The following is a 16,462-nucleotide window of genomic DNA, read 5'->3' on the forward strand; positions in this document are numbered from 1 at the left end:
GAGACAGAATCCCTCAAAATGTTCCCTACATTTGCCGCTGATACTTTTTGAATACTTACTGATGCTGTCTGGATCATATGTTTGGCCTGCTCTCAAAGACAACCCGAGCAAAGTATTTTAACACGCTCTCTGGTTGAAATCAGCTGTAATCAGACACTGTAAATGCACGGAAAAGGGGCATTTTACAACAGATTCCTCAATTTATAGGTGTTGTGTCAGTAGGTTTCACCTGCAATTTATAGATTCTGTGAATGCCGAACATATGATTGTATCAAAGTAATGAAAAGACTAACTACAGTAAATCTTCTGCTGCTCTTTGAGTTGTAATGTTTTACTTCGGCAATGCAAAGCAGTTTCTTTTTATAAGGCTTTTAAAAATACTATTTTACATTACAACCAGATGTTTCAGGCTATAATTTTCTCAAAAAGTCACAGGCTAGGATTCCAAACCTCAAGTGCAGTGTGTTCTGAGTACATAGTAATTAGCTCTTCGTTTAGTGAAAACAAACCCCACAGTGCTGAGAAGGTAAACTTAGGCAGATTTCCTGCTTGAGTTTTTGCTGCACTCTGTTCAGGGCCGGGTAACTTTTAAATGTTGCAGTTTACTTACTCATCCAAGTCGAGAAAAGTATTGGAACTGACAGATGGAACATAGGCAGCCATAAAACGCACATGAAGTGGATCATTTACAGATGCCAAATATTTTCTGCACCACACACACACAGACTGTGCTCACACTAACATGGCGTTTCTAACTTTAGCCCAAGAAAAAAATGTTCTTCATCATATTAACCGTGATCTGCAAAATTGCTCTTTTTTTGTCAAAACAATGCAAATTGTGTTTCCACTGAGATTTTGAGATGTATCATCAGTGAGGTTTTAACATCTTTTTGTTGGCATAGTGATAAAAATAATGATTCCTTTTTCTCTGTTGTTTTTTCTTTCAGCCAAAAGCTGTTGGACAGGCGCTCCTCTCGGAGGTTTTCTTGAGAGGCAACCTCATAGAGAGTGATTACTTTGGCCTGGAGTATCAGAACATGCAGATGAACTGGGTATGTAAACCAGCAACTGAGTTTTTTAAATTCCTGTTTGAAACAGACGCATCGAATATCCAGGGACAGACATGTAAATTGATAATACGCGTCTGTTAAGTATTGAACAGCGCTCTAAAGGTCAAAGGTCACAGCTAGTTGACAACATGACTCGTCTCAGGGCGAAAGATAAACTTCTTAGTCACTTCTCAGCCAATAAGTTGTTCGTCTTTAGCTTTCTGCTGCAGTGATGTAGTATTGTTTTTCCTGGACTTGTGCAGTATATAATCTAGAAATATTTTTAACTCGTCTGGCACAAGTATCCATACACAAATGTCAGACTTTCCAGTGTTTTATTCTCCCAGAAACATAAGTGGAATTCAAGACCACCTAGAGCCTCTTTTTTTTTTTTGTAAAGAAACAGAGGAGATATTGAACACTCTGTATATCTTCTTCAAAGGGAGTGGAGCTGGTGTTAACCCACTGGCTTTATAACTCGTATATTTAACTGCAGGAGCACTCAAAAGACGTACTGTGTGTATATACAAAACATTTGTTGCTCTGCAGTGATGCTTTTAAAGTCGAGCGCTGTGTTTGACCCTGTGATTTCACCAGGCTGGCAGCAACTTCGAATATATAAAGAACTAAATGCCTCAAAGCAAAAAGGTATATCATCTAGGCAGTGGCAATATCTCATTGTACACAAAAGGAGCCTAGAATGTGTACATTGTATGATAGTTTAATTGTGCAATAAAAGCTTGTGTATTTATGAAAAATAATAATTCCCACTGTACTGCACTTTCAAAATGGAAAAAAAGTAATTGTGCACAAAAAAGAGAAATTTCATTGTCTTACAAAAATAATTGTTATTGTTGGTGAGTCTCATTGTTTCAATCAATGTATTATCTCCCAAATATACTTAAATCAGATTTTTAAGTTAGCTAAATAAAGGTTTTGAATGCTTAAATATCATATTCGCCGTTTTTTAATGAGCCCCTCTGATTAAACACTGGCCCCTCCTGGCCCCCACAGTAAAATTGGTCGAGAACCGCCACTGCATATAGGCCAAAGTTCAATACATGAAACTTTGGCAGCTCTGCTTTTTCTTAAATGCCCTGTTTGCTGCATGTAAGAGTAGAATTACTCGAACACAAAGAGGATCGAGGCATTCTTGCAGTATTTAAAAACCCCAACCAGTTTCATGGTCTTTGTTGTTGTTGTTTTCTCTCCCTTGTTTTCTTGCACCTCTATGGAAAATACACAGTCATGGCTAGAAGTGAGGGGCAACTCTAAAATGTCTATGTGCAGTATAACACAGGTCTGGCTGTGTTTCATTTACCTTGGAAGTGGGAGCTGGAAATGACATCACGCCAGAGTTGACTGCATTCCAGTACAACAAGTCAGAAAACCATTAAAATCATCACAGGGTGGGGGGAGTGGGTTTTGTGTCTAGCCAGGTTAGCCATTGTTAGCATTACCAGTTGATAGCAATGCATTACGCTCTATTTTGCGCATACAAACAACATGGCAGAGTGATTTAAAGAGACACAAATTAGACGAAAGCACTAATAAATGGTTTATTACTAAATTTTTGACGAGTAATTCAGACATTCTTATAATTCACACTTATAATGCCATCAGTCAAAAAAATAAGAAAAAAGCATGTTGAATTTCTTAATTTATTATACAAAAAAATAAGAAAAATATTATCTAATTATACAGCACATTTCCAAGTGCCCACAATTGTTAGCAATATTAGAAAAAAGCGGGACTCTACATGCTATATATATTGGACTGTTTACATTTTTACAGCCTCTCCTGTCCTCTCCTCTCTGCTCTGTGTAAACAGCCTGCAGTTCAGTTCTGCTGAGGAGCACAGAATTTAATGAGGATACGTAGAAAAAACTGATCTCGATGAAATATCACTATTTTAAGTTTTGATTTGGTTATTTTTGCTTACTGAATTGTTTGTCACACAAAATAATGCCTGTTTTTCACAGTTTCTGGCTGTGATAAATGGTGGAATTTTGCCGATTTCTTTATTTTTTTTTTTAAGAAAGCATAGAGGTGTCTGGAAGTAGCTAATCAGGTGTGCCAGCTGGTTGCCTAGTTGCATTCAGCTGTTGATGTCACAAGCCGAAACCATTAAAAAGCAACATATGTGTAACTATAAACTGAGAGAAGGATTCAGGGAAATATCAGCTGATACCAATTGCTCAATATATCTGTCTGGATGGAGCACATTCCTCCCTCAATCAGTCCCAGATGTAAAAGGGCAAACAGGCTCCTACAGTGAAGCAGTTTAGCCAGTTTTTGCCCACAACATTGCCACATCACTCTACTATCTTACATACGCTGACATAATGTACTATCACTATGTAGTAAGGGAGGCATTTGTGTTAGAGATGTCATCATGTGGAAAATGATCATAATATTGTGAAAATTATACATTTTCTTACTCTTTAGGTTTGGCTCGAACCCACAAAATTTGTTGTGAGACAAGTCAGAAGTAAGTCAGCTCAAATATTCACTCACTCAAATTCCACATAATAAAAAAGTGCTTGTGTGTGTTTATGATCTGGTTTCATGTTTATTTTTCAGGACCATCAAATACACTTTTTAGGCTGTCAGTGAAATTCTTTCCTCCAGACCCCGGTCAGCTGCAGGAGGAGTACACAAGGTCAGTGACTGTAATTTCCTACTGGATATTACTTTTATCTCATGCCTGTGTAGAGGGGCTTTAGAAAATACTCTTTTACTCAGAAGCTCCTGATTATGGTTTTCAGGGTATTATAATATTTGCCTTCCCCAAAACTGTTTATGAAATTATTTGAATGCTTTGCTGCAGTTAGTTGTCAATGCATGTATCTTTTGCAAGAGACATTTAAGATTGGAAGAGGGTTTTTTAAGGGCTGTTATTTACTTCTCATGAGCATAAAGAGATGGACAGTCACTAAGCCTTTTTGTGCTTTTTGATTTTTTTTATAGGTACTTATTCTCACTGCAGATGAAGAGAGACTTGATGGAGGGAAGGTTGGTCTGCACAGAGAATACAGGAGCCCTGCTGGCCTCACACCTCGTCCAGTGTATGTTAAAGCTGCCATTTTTACTACAATGTATGGTTGTCCAGTAAATTCAAATGCTCTTTATTTGTTTTGGAGGTTGTAGTTTTTGTGGTTGTTGAACTATATGACATTGTACAGAGCAGTGGAGGAATGCAACTAAGTACATTTACACAAGTACTGTACAATTTTGAAGTGCTTTGACTTTACTTGAGTATTTCCAATTTATGTAACTTTATACTTCTACATGACTACATTTTGAGGCAAATATTGTACTTTTTATCTACTACATTTAGCTGACAGCTTTAGTTACTTTACAGGTTGAGATTTAACATTAAAAACATGATAAATTAAAAGTTATTATACATTTTAAACTCAACATTATGTTAAATAGTTAAAATAAGCCACATCTTTACAAAATTATGAAATGAAATAAAAACGGCTTACATAAATGCGTCAATACAAATAATGTAGTAATATATATTTTGAATATATAAAACAATCTGAGTGGGTCCATTCTGCATAGTACTTTAACTTTTGATACTTTAAATACATTTTGATGCTGAGACTTTTGTACTTTTACTTCAGTAAGTTTTTAATGCAGGACTTTTACTTGTAGTGGAGTAATTTCACAGTGTGGTAGTACTTTTACTTAAGAAATGGATGGACATGTGTTTCTGATATTGAGTCTTCTCTCATTGACATAATTGAAACAGCTGTCAGTAAAACACAATATAATTCATCAGCACCACAAACTGCAGCCTCCAACATGACCATAGAGTTGAATCAACACTTTTTAAAACTGTTTAAATAAAAACTGAACAATCTAACCTTCATGAAGACAGGATTTATTACATTTGTTTTAGCCAGGTGTACCTATAAAGTGGCAATTCAGTGTAACTACACACATGTGCGAATATGTATGATTAGTAAATAGCAAACATTTGATTTAAGCTTGAATTTATTTTAACCAACGCTTCTAATGATATTTTCAAATGGAGCTACAATCATATTTTAGGATGTTATCCCTTTATCTATAATAGGGTTTGAGCCAAAATAGATTTGTTATAAATGTAGTTATATAAATGTAATTTATGTATGCTGACATGGTAAAGTCATCTTTTATTACAGGTGCGCGTGCCCTCCTTTGCCAAAAAACAGATTTTTGACTGCAGTAATAATATTGTTTTTGAAAAGCTGCACGCCAACAAATATGGATTGAAGCAGAATATTTCATTAGACAAAAGCCAGATATGATTTTTTAAAAATTATTACATCTTATCTTTTTTCAATAAATCTTGACTTTTGGACTTTAAAGCACTCTGGAGTTATTGGAAATGTTTGTATGACACAATTAGAAAAAAAACAATTCTACAAAAATGATTATGCTTGTATTATTTGTGTATTTCTTCAAATTTAAATTTGACCTAATTAAGTCCTAAACAAAATCGAATAATATATCCAAAATGTCTAATTGCATTGAAGTTGTTAATTAAAAAACAGTTTAATCATTAGTATTAATATAAAACCCTGTCTAAACCGATGTGTGCCCTCAAAAAAACAACCAGACGACCTTGCTTAATTGATGTTTAACCAAAAACTGCTGTTTTGCTGTTCCTTAACCCACAGCGGAGATCGGTGACTACGATGATGTAGCAGACAGGGACTTCCTGCGGGCGACCAAGCTGCTGCCTTACCAGGAGAAAGTGCAGGAGAGGATCATGGAGCTCCACCGCAGGCACCTGTAAGTTTGTCCGTCCTGCAGCTTGTTTGATGTTGAGCTAAAGCTGTGTGATGTTACATTTGTATTTTTGCATTTTGCCTCATTGATCCGTCTTTCAGAGACCTGATTGTGTCTTTGTGGCTTCATCTCTTCTTCCATTACACTTAGGGATGGGTGTTTGGAAGAAACCTGCCAACTCAAGCATCTATAACGTTAACGATAAATGAACATTAATGAACAAATCGATTAAAAGCTATGTTTTTATACATACTCCAGTTTTTAGAAAAACAAGCATACATGGGCAAAATAAAAGATATATATATATATATATATATATATATATATACACAGTACTGTGCAAAAGCCTGTTTTGATAATGGACACTTTTATTTTGAAAGGACGAAAAGAGACTTCCTGTTGATCATAAAACTAACTCAAGTGAGGTGATACTGAAAAGATAACGTCAAGGAGTTCAATGTTTTATGTTTTAGCCCCTGAAGAGGCATGAGGTTAGTTTTCACAGTAATCTTGCATATTTAAGTGTATTTTGTGTTTAGATAAGTTTTGGATCAAATTAAACCTAGTAATTCATGCTAGCAAGGCTTGATACAGTAAGCTAGTTTTGCTCAAATTAATACTCTTGTATTTGTGTGTTTTGTAATTGTTATTGCAACTTTCAGTGAGCCAACTGTAGCTTTAAACAACTTAATTCTCTGCTCATTGGCTTATTGACGTACGGCCGCAGAACTGAACGCTCGGCCGTGTTTCAGTTCAGCGAGTTCTGATACCCAGTCATAGATAAAATTATTATTAAAATATACACAGATCAATTAAAATTTCCATGTGATCTACCAAATTCTTAACAACATTAATCGATCATTGATTAATTATTACCATCCCTAACTACACTCTTAATATTTGAATTTAAGAAACACTCTGAACAATGTCCGTTAGGAAGTAAACTAGTTTTATTCGGCCAGGCGTTATCAGTGTTTCCCTAACATCAATGCCTCTTCCAGCATGCTCATATCTATGCCATAAAGTACACATTTATTGCTGCAAAGTGTCTCATCCATATCAAAGAATAGAATAGCAGATTGTTTTGTTGCAGCTGCTGACTGGGCACTTCTGCCCGACTCCCTTGTGCACAATTCATCACTTTTTTTTTCATGGTTTTCTTGTACTCCTAACAGATGTGACTTAAAAAAAAGTCCAAACTTGAAATAGAAAGAGTACTGCACTGTGTACTATAATTATGTTTCTAAGTACAGGTACACAAACGACTTCAGAGAAAAGAGAGTAAATGCGCTTGACTTTCTACTCCTGACCACATGTTAAGCCACTTCTAAGCCAGTTTACTGTGCTGTAGACGCGGCTCATTTAGCACAGAGACTGTCAGGGTTTGACATCGCTCCCACGCAGGGCCATAATACTGTGTGATTATTCACTGCTCCGAGAGGGCAGAGGAAGTAACAAATTATAACCACATCATCACAGCATACAGGAACAGTATGATTGTGGCGCTACACTACGACGTTAGTGAAAGGACACCAGGGCTCTATATTTTTTTGCTAAATCATCCTAAAGACAGTTTAAACCTTGTGTAGTCTTAATATTCTATGTACTCCCTTTGTCTTAAGGGTAAAAAATGACCCGACATTACTAACTTAACTCCTAAAATGAAGCAGAATTATTGTATTCAAACCCCCAAATCTATTTTCCTAAATATCGATACTTGGCGGCCATGAATCGATAAAATATAATATTGCCACAGCAATACTATGCTGTACCGATTTTTCTCCCTCACCTCTAGTTTCTTCTTACTGTGTGTCTGTCTGTCAGTGTGCATCACAGATCTACATTAACAACTTTGTCAGAAACTGATGTTCGTTTAATTGTATTTGTATTTCTTCGTTTTGCTTTGCTCCATCTTTTTTTTCTTTTTTTCTATCACCATGACGGTGGGATGCCCTTAAGTTAGAGCTATGAAAGCCACACAAGTTGTTATAGAAAGTGAAGAATTAAAAGCAGGCTCACCTCTCTGGAAGGTTTAAATTTTGCCACAATGAGTGAATATACTGTTTTACCTCGCAGATGTATCCAAGCTCAGCTGAAAGGTTCAACTATACTACAAACTGATGCCACTCCTGAACATTTCTAAATCTTGAACAAACGTAGAGTCTTAACTACACATTCCTGCTTCTAACTATTTGGACCATCTCAAATTGATATCCTACAGGGTATCACATGAGTCACATTTTTTGGAATGTGTAAACAGTGGCACATTGTCTATGCCCCTTTCAATGTGGCTTCAAACACAAATGTGTTAACTATGATGAGGTGTCCGAACTGAGACAACTGTGCTCCAGCTAAACCACCATAATGAGAGCCCCATTTTAGAGTCCAGAGTCGCACAAAACCACTGCACTTTTCCCACCACTAGCCTCCTTGTTAGTTCAGTACTATCCTACCGCCAATACGGGCTCTTTTCAACCCAGTGTATTAGGCGGCTCTAAAGACCTTTGCTAATCTCTTCCCTTGGTTGCCAGTGTGGAAGCACAAGCAGCGAGCTCCCTGTCCTAATCCCCTGCTCTGGCCGGTCTATTAGCTATAAGGCCAGTGGGGCAGGAGGAGGGCCCTAAGGAGATTTCACCGCTTAACGGATGAACAAAATTAGAATGTGGTGATGATTGGATGGATATTTCCTCTGAACATGTTGTTTGGCTGTAATCACATGGTTTTAGATAATGCCTGTCAAGTCCTCGAAGTTATAAGGGTTTTAAGGACACATTACTCAGCAAACGAGTCCTAACACAATCATTGTTAGAATTTTTATGTGGAAAATCAAAAAGACAGATTTTAGACACTGCTGGCAAAGTATGCTTTGTGCTCAATTATCATTATTAACCTTATTTGATCGAGGAACACAATTGTTTTACTGGGAGTATCTGAATCAAACTCAATCTTTTAAGTATTAACTAATAACTAATTGAGTTTTATAATCATGAATGTACAGTATCTGTCCATTGATAAAAAGGTCAATTGATAGATTTACTTGTGTTAAAGGGAAGCACACTAAGGTTTCAAGGTTTGAGCCTTGGGAAACCCACCATTTTGGACACATGGTTAAATGTGATTTAAAAAAGATAGTTTCTGTTGCATTAAGAGGACATGTTGTTACTCACAAGTGTTGCTGTGCTCTTCATATTATCTCCTCCAGGGGCCAGACTCCAGCCGAATCAGATTTCCAAATCCTGGAGATTGCTCGTAAACTGGAGATGTACGGTGTCCGCTTCCACCCAGCAGCTGACCGGGAGGGCACCAAGATTAATCTGGCTGTTGCTCATATGGGCCTTCAAGTTTTTCAGGTGACTATTGCTCTTGTACCTGCTGTGTTTTGCATGCTTTTGCATGATAATCAGTTCCTAACAGTGTTGCTAAACATTATTTATTTTATTTTACATTCCCTTTTTTCCCCAGGGCAACACAAAAATCAACACCTTTAATTGGTCCAAGATTCGCAAACTAAGCTTCAAGAGAAAACGCTTCCTGATCAAGCTTCACCCAGAGGTTCATGTACGTATCGATAAAGAGAGAAATGTCTTTATACACAAAATAACAGACATCCAACATTGGCATTTTCTGAATATATTGTAGATTTTGCATTTAAGAGTTTGCTGTGTGAGTTAATTGTCTTTGTCTGTTTGTTCTTAGGGTCCCCATCAGGACACTCTAGAGTTTATGATGGCCAGTCGAGACCAATGTAAAATCTTCTGGAAGATCTGTGTGGAGTATCACTCATTTTTCCGTTTGTTTGACCAACCCCAACCCAAGTCCAAAGCTATCCTCTTCACCAGAGGCTCTTCTTTCAGATACAGGTATTACATACTGACAGAAAAAAGGCATATGTCATCTTTAACCCTGCTGTTATGTTCGTTTCTCAGGAACAGCAATAATGTTCGAGGGTCAGTTTGACCCGGGGCATGTGTAATTATCCAAAAGGGTCAGAAACTAAAAAATCCCAATAAACATTGTTTATATTACATTAATAACTCCAATACTAACCATTTCAATCAATATTTAGTGTAGTGGTGTGAGGATAATTCACTTTTTTTTCCATAAAATATGCATGTTAAAACTTATTTTATGTACATTGGAAAGACCTACATATAAAATACAATGTTTTTACATGCATCATTGATTTTTAATTTTATTTCATTTTAATTTTTTTTATTTTTATAAAAAAATACTTTTAATTATTATTTTTTTATTTTTACACTTTCAAATGGGTCAATTAGACCCGCAACGTAACAGGAGGGTTAAAGGCCATTTTTTAAATTATATTTTTGTTGTCGAGGCTCTTGAGCCCCAAAATAACACAAACAAACTTAAGAGATGGAGGCAGCAGTGAAACAACAACGACTGTGTTCTGGGAGGAAAAATTATTGTTTTTATCAGAGGAGTCTGATGGCTTTGAAGAGAGTAATATGTTCTGCTGTGGACAGCGGCCGCAGCGAAACGCATTTTCAGACGCCTAAATCAGATCAATATCAGTTGAAGTGTATGCTATATTAAGAATATTTTCAACACTTTACTTTAGCCCTTTCCAATGTGGAACTGAAGCCATTATCTCTGCTTTCTTCAAAGCCACCAGGCTCCATTGGGTATTTTTTTTTCCTCACAGAAAACAAGAGTTGCTGGTCTAACATTATTTAGTTTAGTTAAGTTTTATTTAACATATAAACAATATAAAACACATAGATGATAACACATTAAAGTACACGTGTACTAATATAAATATATATATATATATATATATATATATATATATATATATATATATATATATAAAAATAATCCAGTTCATGAAAACAAATACAAAACAATCTAAGTGAAGTAAAATGAAATAGCAAAGAGTCATCCTGAACATATAAACAGGAACACTTTTAGTTTGAACTAATTGCTTTTGACAGCACAGCAAAGCGTTTCGTAGTCTCTTTTTGTACACAAACAATGAAACAGAAGAGTCTAGTAAATTAATGTTTACATTCCATAGGAGAACTACGATAACTTGATAATACGATAATTAATAAAAAACTGACTGTGGGAAGATTTATACAGAGGGAGATGAACATTTTCAGCCTGACTAGTACTATAATTATGGAATTTTGAACAAAATAACATCTAAAACTTTAATGTAAATCTTTAATCTTATATCTCACTTTAAAAACAAATTCTGATTGAGAAACAGATTCTGAGAATATGAATATCGAAAATAGACAACTGCATTTTCTAAAAGAACGAGCACTTGGTTGAACAGCTTTGTCACCTCATCGCCACCTCACTCTTTTAGTTTGTTATATGTCACCGCTTTTTACTGAAGCTGAGTGGACGTTTCCATTTCAAAATCCTGAAAAAGAATGGCAATGAAGTTGGCCTTTTAGTGCTTATTTATAAGAACCTTGGGGCTTCTTGTACAACAAAACAAAAAAGTTTCTGTTGTGTCAGTATACAGTGTTTTTAATTAAAAACTCTTTCTTTCAGTGGAAGGACCCAGAAGCAACTTGTGGACTATGTCAGGGAAAATGGAGCAAAGAGAACTCCATACCAGAGGTTTGTGTTTCTATATACATTATATTCACTGTTTATCAGAAAGATGAGTTGTTTACTTCCTCTCAATACATTAGAATCTGATGGGAAAAGTCTTTCCAGTAGTTCAAGTCAAATAGCCCCAACCAAGTATTGAGTGCATATAGATAGACATACCTGTCAGAGACCAACATTTCCATATTAAACATACTTTTTAAAATTGGTCTTTTGTAATATTACATTTTTTTTTGAGCCACTGAATTTAAGGTCTTCATTAAATGTAAGCCATAATCATTATAATTAGAAGAAATTAAATAAAGAAACAAATAATGAAATGTTTCATCTTGTGTGTAATGGAAACATGCCTAAAGACGGTATTTCAGAAATGTTTCCATGCTGTATTCATAAATATAATTCTTACACTAATTTGTTTCTTGCTCAGGAGGAACAGTAAAATACGAATGTCTGCTCGCTCCCTCGCCACCGATGTGCCAAAACAGGTCAGTGGAGCCACAAGGTGCAACAAACGAAGCTTTCCACATATTGTACTATCGTGTTAAGCTAATACAATTCTCCTCTCCCCTTATTGCTTTCCACCCTCTTTTCCTTCCTCCCCCCACTCTGTTTGCCTTGTCCTGTCTGTGTTAAATTCTTACAGAGCTTGTCATTCAATGACAGTCTCAGGGCCCCAGGCTCCCCCTCCTCTGCTACTGTGTCCTTCCACCCTGCGCACATCTCTAGCATCCTCCCGCGAACAGAGCTCCAGCCTCAGCCGCAGCCTTTGCCCACAATGAGCCGGTCTCCAGCGCCTCCCCAGCAACAGCAGCAGCAGCTTCAGTCCCCTCTGCAAGCTACCAGACCCCCCAGCCCTCCGAAGGAAGAAGCTGTCAAGGCCGCTTCCCCATCTCACTTCACTTTTCAAGGTGCCCCTAGCAATCAGGCAGCAGCACGATGCAGCCCCTTGTTTGTGTGTGTTAATAGTGGCACTTCCCAATCACAGCCCTCCAAAAATATCAATGAGGATAATGAGCTTGGTGGGAGGAGGGGAACCGGGTGCTCGGTGGGAGGGGGAGGGGGGAAGAGGAAAGGGGTTCTTACACCTGAGGCTTTTGAGGCGGAGCTTTTGCGTACAAAACAGAACCCCATGTTCTCCATGTCACCGCTGCACGTCACCGAGGAGTTCATAGATGACGATCCCACTGAAATTTCCTTTTACGGTGGGGGGGCAGAGGCCTATACTTTTGGGCTTGATGATAAAGTAGATCAATTTGATGATTATGGTGAGGAATCTGCAAAAAACAGGATCTTCAGTGTTGGCATTGAGGACCTGAATGGAAACACCAACCCTTTCACTGATAGCATTGTGGGTCATTCTGAGACCAGCTCTTTGGTTAATAACCGCTCCGAGTGCAGCTCCCTGGACAACCTGGGGCTCAGCTCCGCAGGCGAGTCCATGTCGGCGAGCTACGGAGGTGCTGACTCCTCCTCACTCCGCCTGCCGGGCTCTGACATCCAGTCAGAGGCCAGCTCCATGGTCAACTTCCCAGCGTACTCTGTGCGATCTGAGAGCAGCTCTGCCGTGCAGTTCAGTGACCTGGTGGAGCAGCTGGAGCAGCTCAGCTACCCACCCACGGCCACTGAGGGCTCTGGGAACGGCAGCTCGGATTCAGACTCCGACTGGGGCTCTGACAGCGTCCTCCCCCCTGAGCAGAACCTGTTTTACAGTAATCCGCTGACGGGGAGCAGTGGAATAGAGGGTTTTCTCCTTCAGTGTCACAACCTGCAGGCCCTGGCACTCTCAGACCCCTCTGGATCCCCTCATATTAAAATGTAAATCACTTGTTGTTACAGCACTTAATAATAATAATAATAATGATAATAAGTAGCAACAGCACTCTTTAATAATGAGTTTAACCTCAGTCTTTACGACAGCTTTTAGTAATCGTAAGCCCGATCCCAAGGATGGTTGCACTGCGTGAAAACTGATCAATTCACTGCTGGTGTGCAGCTTTCTTTATTTGTACATGGAGTAACTCACAAAAGCCTGCACTCCCATCATTGATGCACATCTTAGAAGTTAACACTTCACAATTGTTGCATGCTTTAATTTTTAGCTCTCTGTACTGAGAAGTGGCAGGAAACATCTACAGTTCCATATGTTGGCACTATTATTTTAGTTTGTATCAGTGATTTGAACTGGTGTTCCCCTGCCATGGTCAGTTTATGGTGCTTTTTTTGATCACTCCTGTCTTCTCATGATACTTGGTTAATCAACATTTGGCCTTAATTTTTATGAAACCCTTGAATTCCATAGAGCACATGTTTATTATGCATTGCATCAAGGATTTCAGAAAAAGAAAAACACTTTTTTGCTTTTACTTTATATCTTTTAATCCTTCAAAACACTAATGTACACATTAGTATAGGTATGTCTTATTAGATTTGCCTCCCATTTGCTAAAGACATACAAATTTAACTAAGGATGTCAGAAAAATGTTGATCTGCATCCATTTATTAATAATGTAAATTGTAATGAAACAAAATAGGTAATTAAAGGAAATATGTAAGTAATGTTTTTTTTGTTTTATATGATATCTGCCCATATTTTTTTTATTATAACTTGACCAACAAGTAAGCTTAATACACTTGATATCCTAAGTATTTAACAAATACTTAACTTACAAGTAATAATCATCATAATCTGGCTTTAAAATCTCATTTCTTAGAGGGTACTACTTGTGCAGTAAATCATTAATCTGTCTCTAATCTCAGGGTAAAAATAAAACTGATAGTCGTCCAGTTTCAGTGATCCTTCCAGGCCTTCTGTATGTAAAATACAAGACGAGCCATAGAGCCACTTCTCCATTTGCACTTGTGTGCCTCACTGACATCTGCTGGCTGAAGCAGTTGTCAGCATCCTTTACATCAAACTAGTCCACAGCATGTATTCAGTGTCACGTACTTCATATTTTGGTACGTTCACAATGTCTGAAGGATAGAAACACATATTTTACGAATGTAAGCAGTGTACTAATGAGCCTTTAAGTACACTCTTAACACCACTTCCTGCAAAATGAATGTATCATCTTACATAGATGTAAGGCTTTGTGCTTCTGCAGCACACATGCAACAGTTAGTAAACCGTAGTAGTACTTCCTAATTATTAAAACTACGAATGCAGAGCATCTTTAGCGCTTCTCGACATTTGAAAAAATCAGTTTTTGGAAGGTCTAGGCTATTATAGTAGGTCAAGCTTTTACAGTCGTGGAAAAAATTATCAGACCACCCTTGTTTTCTTCAGTTTCTTGTTTATTTCATGCCTGGTACAACCAAAGGTAAATGTATTTGTACAAATATAATGATAACAACAAAAATAGCTCATACAAGTTTAATTTAAGAGCTGATATCCAGCCATTTTCCATGATTTTCTTGATAATGATTTTGGTTATTATCAAGAAAACCATGGAAAATGGCTGGATATCAGCTCTTAAATTAAACTCTTAGCTATTTTTCTTATCATTATATTAGTCCTAACAAATGTACATTTAGTTGTACCAGGCATTAAAATTAACAAGAAATTGAAGAAAACAATGGTCTAATAATTTTTTCCATAACTATATTTGAGTAATCAGGACGGTTTTTGGCTTTAGCTATCGTTCAGGGTACCCACGGGGTGGTATTCTGTTTATTAGAAGGAAACTGTTTTTTTTTTTGCACATTAGCTTTGAATTTCTTCGTACTTTTATATCCGCTAGATTTTTTTTGTTTGTATGGGGTTTTTTTACGTATTGACATAGGATCTATAGTTTGCCGCCATGCATTTCGTCGTTAACACACTAGCTTGCACAAAGCTTTTTTCTAAATGCTCTTTTTGTCCAACCTCCAGGCCTCAAAGACTCGTCCGTCTGTGGTGTCTGGTCTTATCAAGTCCGTCTTAAAACGAATTAACTTGTGCCATAGAAAACAACAGCTAATGTTGTGTAGATAAATCTAATATGTAGTGTTTTGCCATTCATCATTCATGCCATTTCCTCCTCAAAACAAATTAAATGAAAGGTCTTGACTCAACCTTTCATTTATGCTGACTTTTTTTCTGCCAGTAGACGGACTTCATTCGGTTTACTTTTTCCTGCACCCCAGTGCCTTAAAGCACTTACTTTCTCTTTCCATGCAACCAACTTTCATGTGTATCTCAGGTGTACGTTCCTGTTTACTTTTTTAGTGTTACGATGCAATGAACATCTCCATGGAAAAAGGGCTATCTAATTTATGTTTTCCTCTTTAGTAATTTTTTCGCCCAGTCCACGCATACAGGGGTGTTTTTTTTTTTTTTTTTAAACTAGCACTGCTTGAATAAAATCTCCGTCCATGAAAATACCAAAACACAATTTAAGTACAGTCTAAAACTGAGAAACTGAACATAAATGTGTAAATATTTAAAAAAGTCCTGTTGGCAGATTGGAACCGGCACTATTTTGGCCATGTCCGCCACTGCACAAAATGTCTCCTCATTTGTGTGATGTAAGAGGCCAAAAACTCAGTTTTATCTGGCAACACTGAACATCTTTATCCTGGAAGGCCTTTTTTCTGTGACTTAAAATGCAGTTTGTGTGTCGATGAGAGGCCAAAATGCATAGAAAAAAGCTATGTTTTGGAAAATCTCCATGTACATGTGGACTAGGCCTAAGAGTTAACGACTCAGCAGTTCTCATTGTCATTTTGAAGGATGGAAAACAGCCATTTTCCCCTTATAAAAACAGTGTGAACAGTTGTTTCTGTGCCACCCTGGAAAGAGTGGAACAGTATTGAGTTTCATGTGCCATCACTTAACCTATTAGACCGTGTTGGTTGATCTGAACAAGGGTTTTTCCTGATGGCTTTTCTTTTCTTTTTTTGCCTTTTTCTGCCATGTGATTCTTCCCACATCTCAACTAAAGATTGAATTAATGACAAGCTGATGATTATAACCAGCTAAGCTAACTGCACTTAGGCAAGTATTCAAGTAATCAACACTTAATCCTGAACATGTATATTGACCTATTATAAACAAACTGTAC

At 37.2% G+C, this 16,462-nt stretch overlaps 1 protein-coding gene across 3 annotated transcripts in view; it reads left to right on the plus strand.

The window, feature by feature from the left end:
* farp2 (FERM, RhoGEF and pleckstrin domain protein 2) overlaps positions 1-16,462 on the plus strand; it is a 39,142-nt gene that overhangs the window by 8,257 nt on the left and 14,423 nt on the right. For all 3 annotated transcript variants that reach the window (XM_059340619.1, XM_059340617.1, XM_059340618.1), the window contains exons 3-13: positions 948-1,052; positions 3,498-3,540; positions 3,633-3,711; positions 4,020-4,117; positions 5,723-5,837; positions 9,037-9,184; positions 9,297-9,392; positions 9,531-9,694; positions 11,361-11,429; positions 11,848-11,905; positions 12,064-12,328. In XM_059340619.1, coding sequence (XP_059196602.1) covers positions 948-1,052; positions 3,498-3,540; positions 3,633-3,711; positions 4,020-4,117; positions 5,723-5,837; positions 9,037-9,184; positions 9,297-9,392; positions 9,531-9,694; positions 11,361-11,429; positions 11,848-11,905; positions 12,064-12,328 — 1,240 coding nt within the window. The remainder of the gene's footprint in view (positions 1-947; positions 1,053-3,497; positions 3,541-3,632; positions 3,712-4,019; positions 4,118-5,722; positions 5,838-9,036; positions 9,185-9,296; positions 9,393-9,530; positions 9,695-11,360; positions 11,430-11,847; positions 11,906-12,063; positions 12,329-16,462) is intronic.

Source organism: Centropristis striata, chromosome 9, assembly GCF_030273125.1.
Source record: "Centropristis striata isolate RG_2023a ecotype Rhode Island chromosome 9, C.striata_1.0, whole genome shotgun sequence".
Taxonomy (NCBI): domain Eukaryota; kingdom Metazoa; phylum Chordata; class Actinopteri; order Perciformes; family Serranidae; genus Centropristis; species Centropristis striata.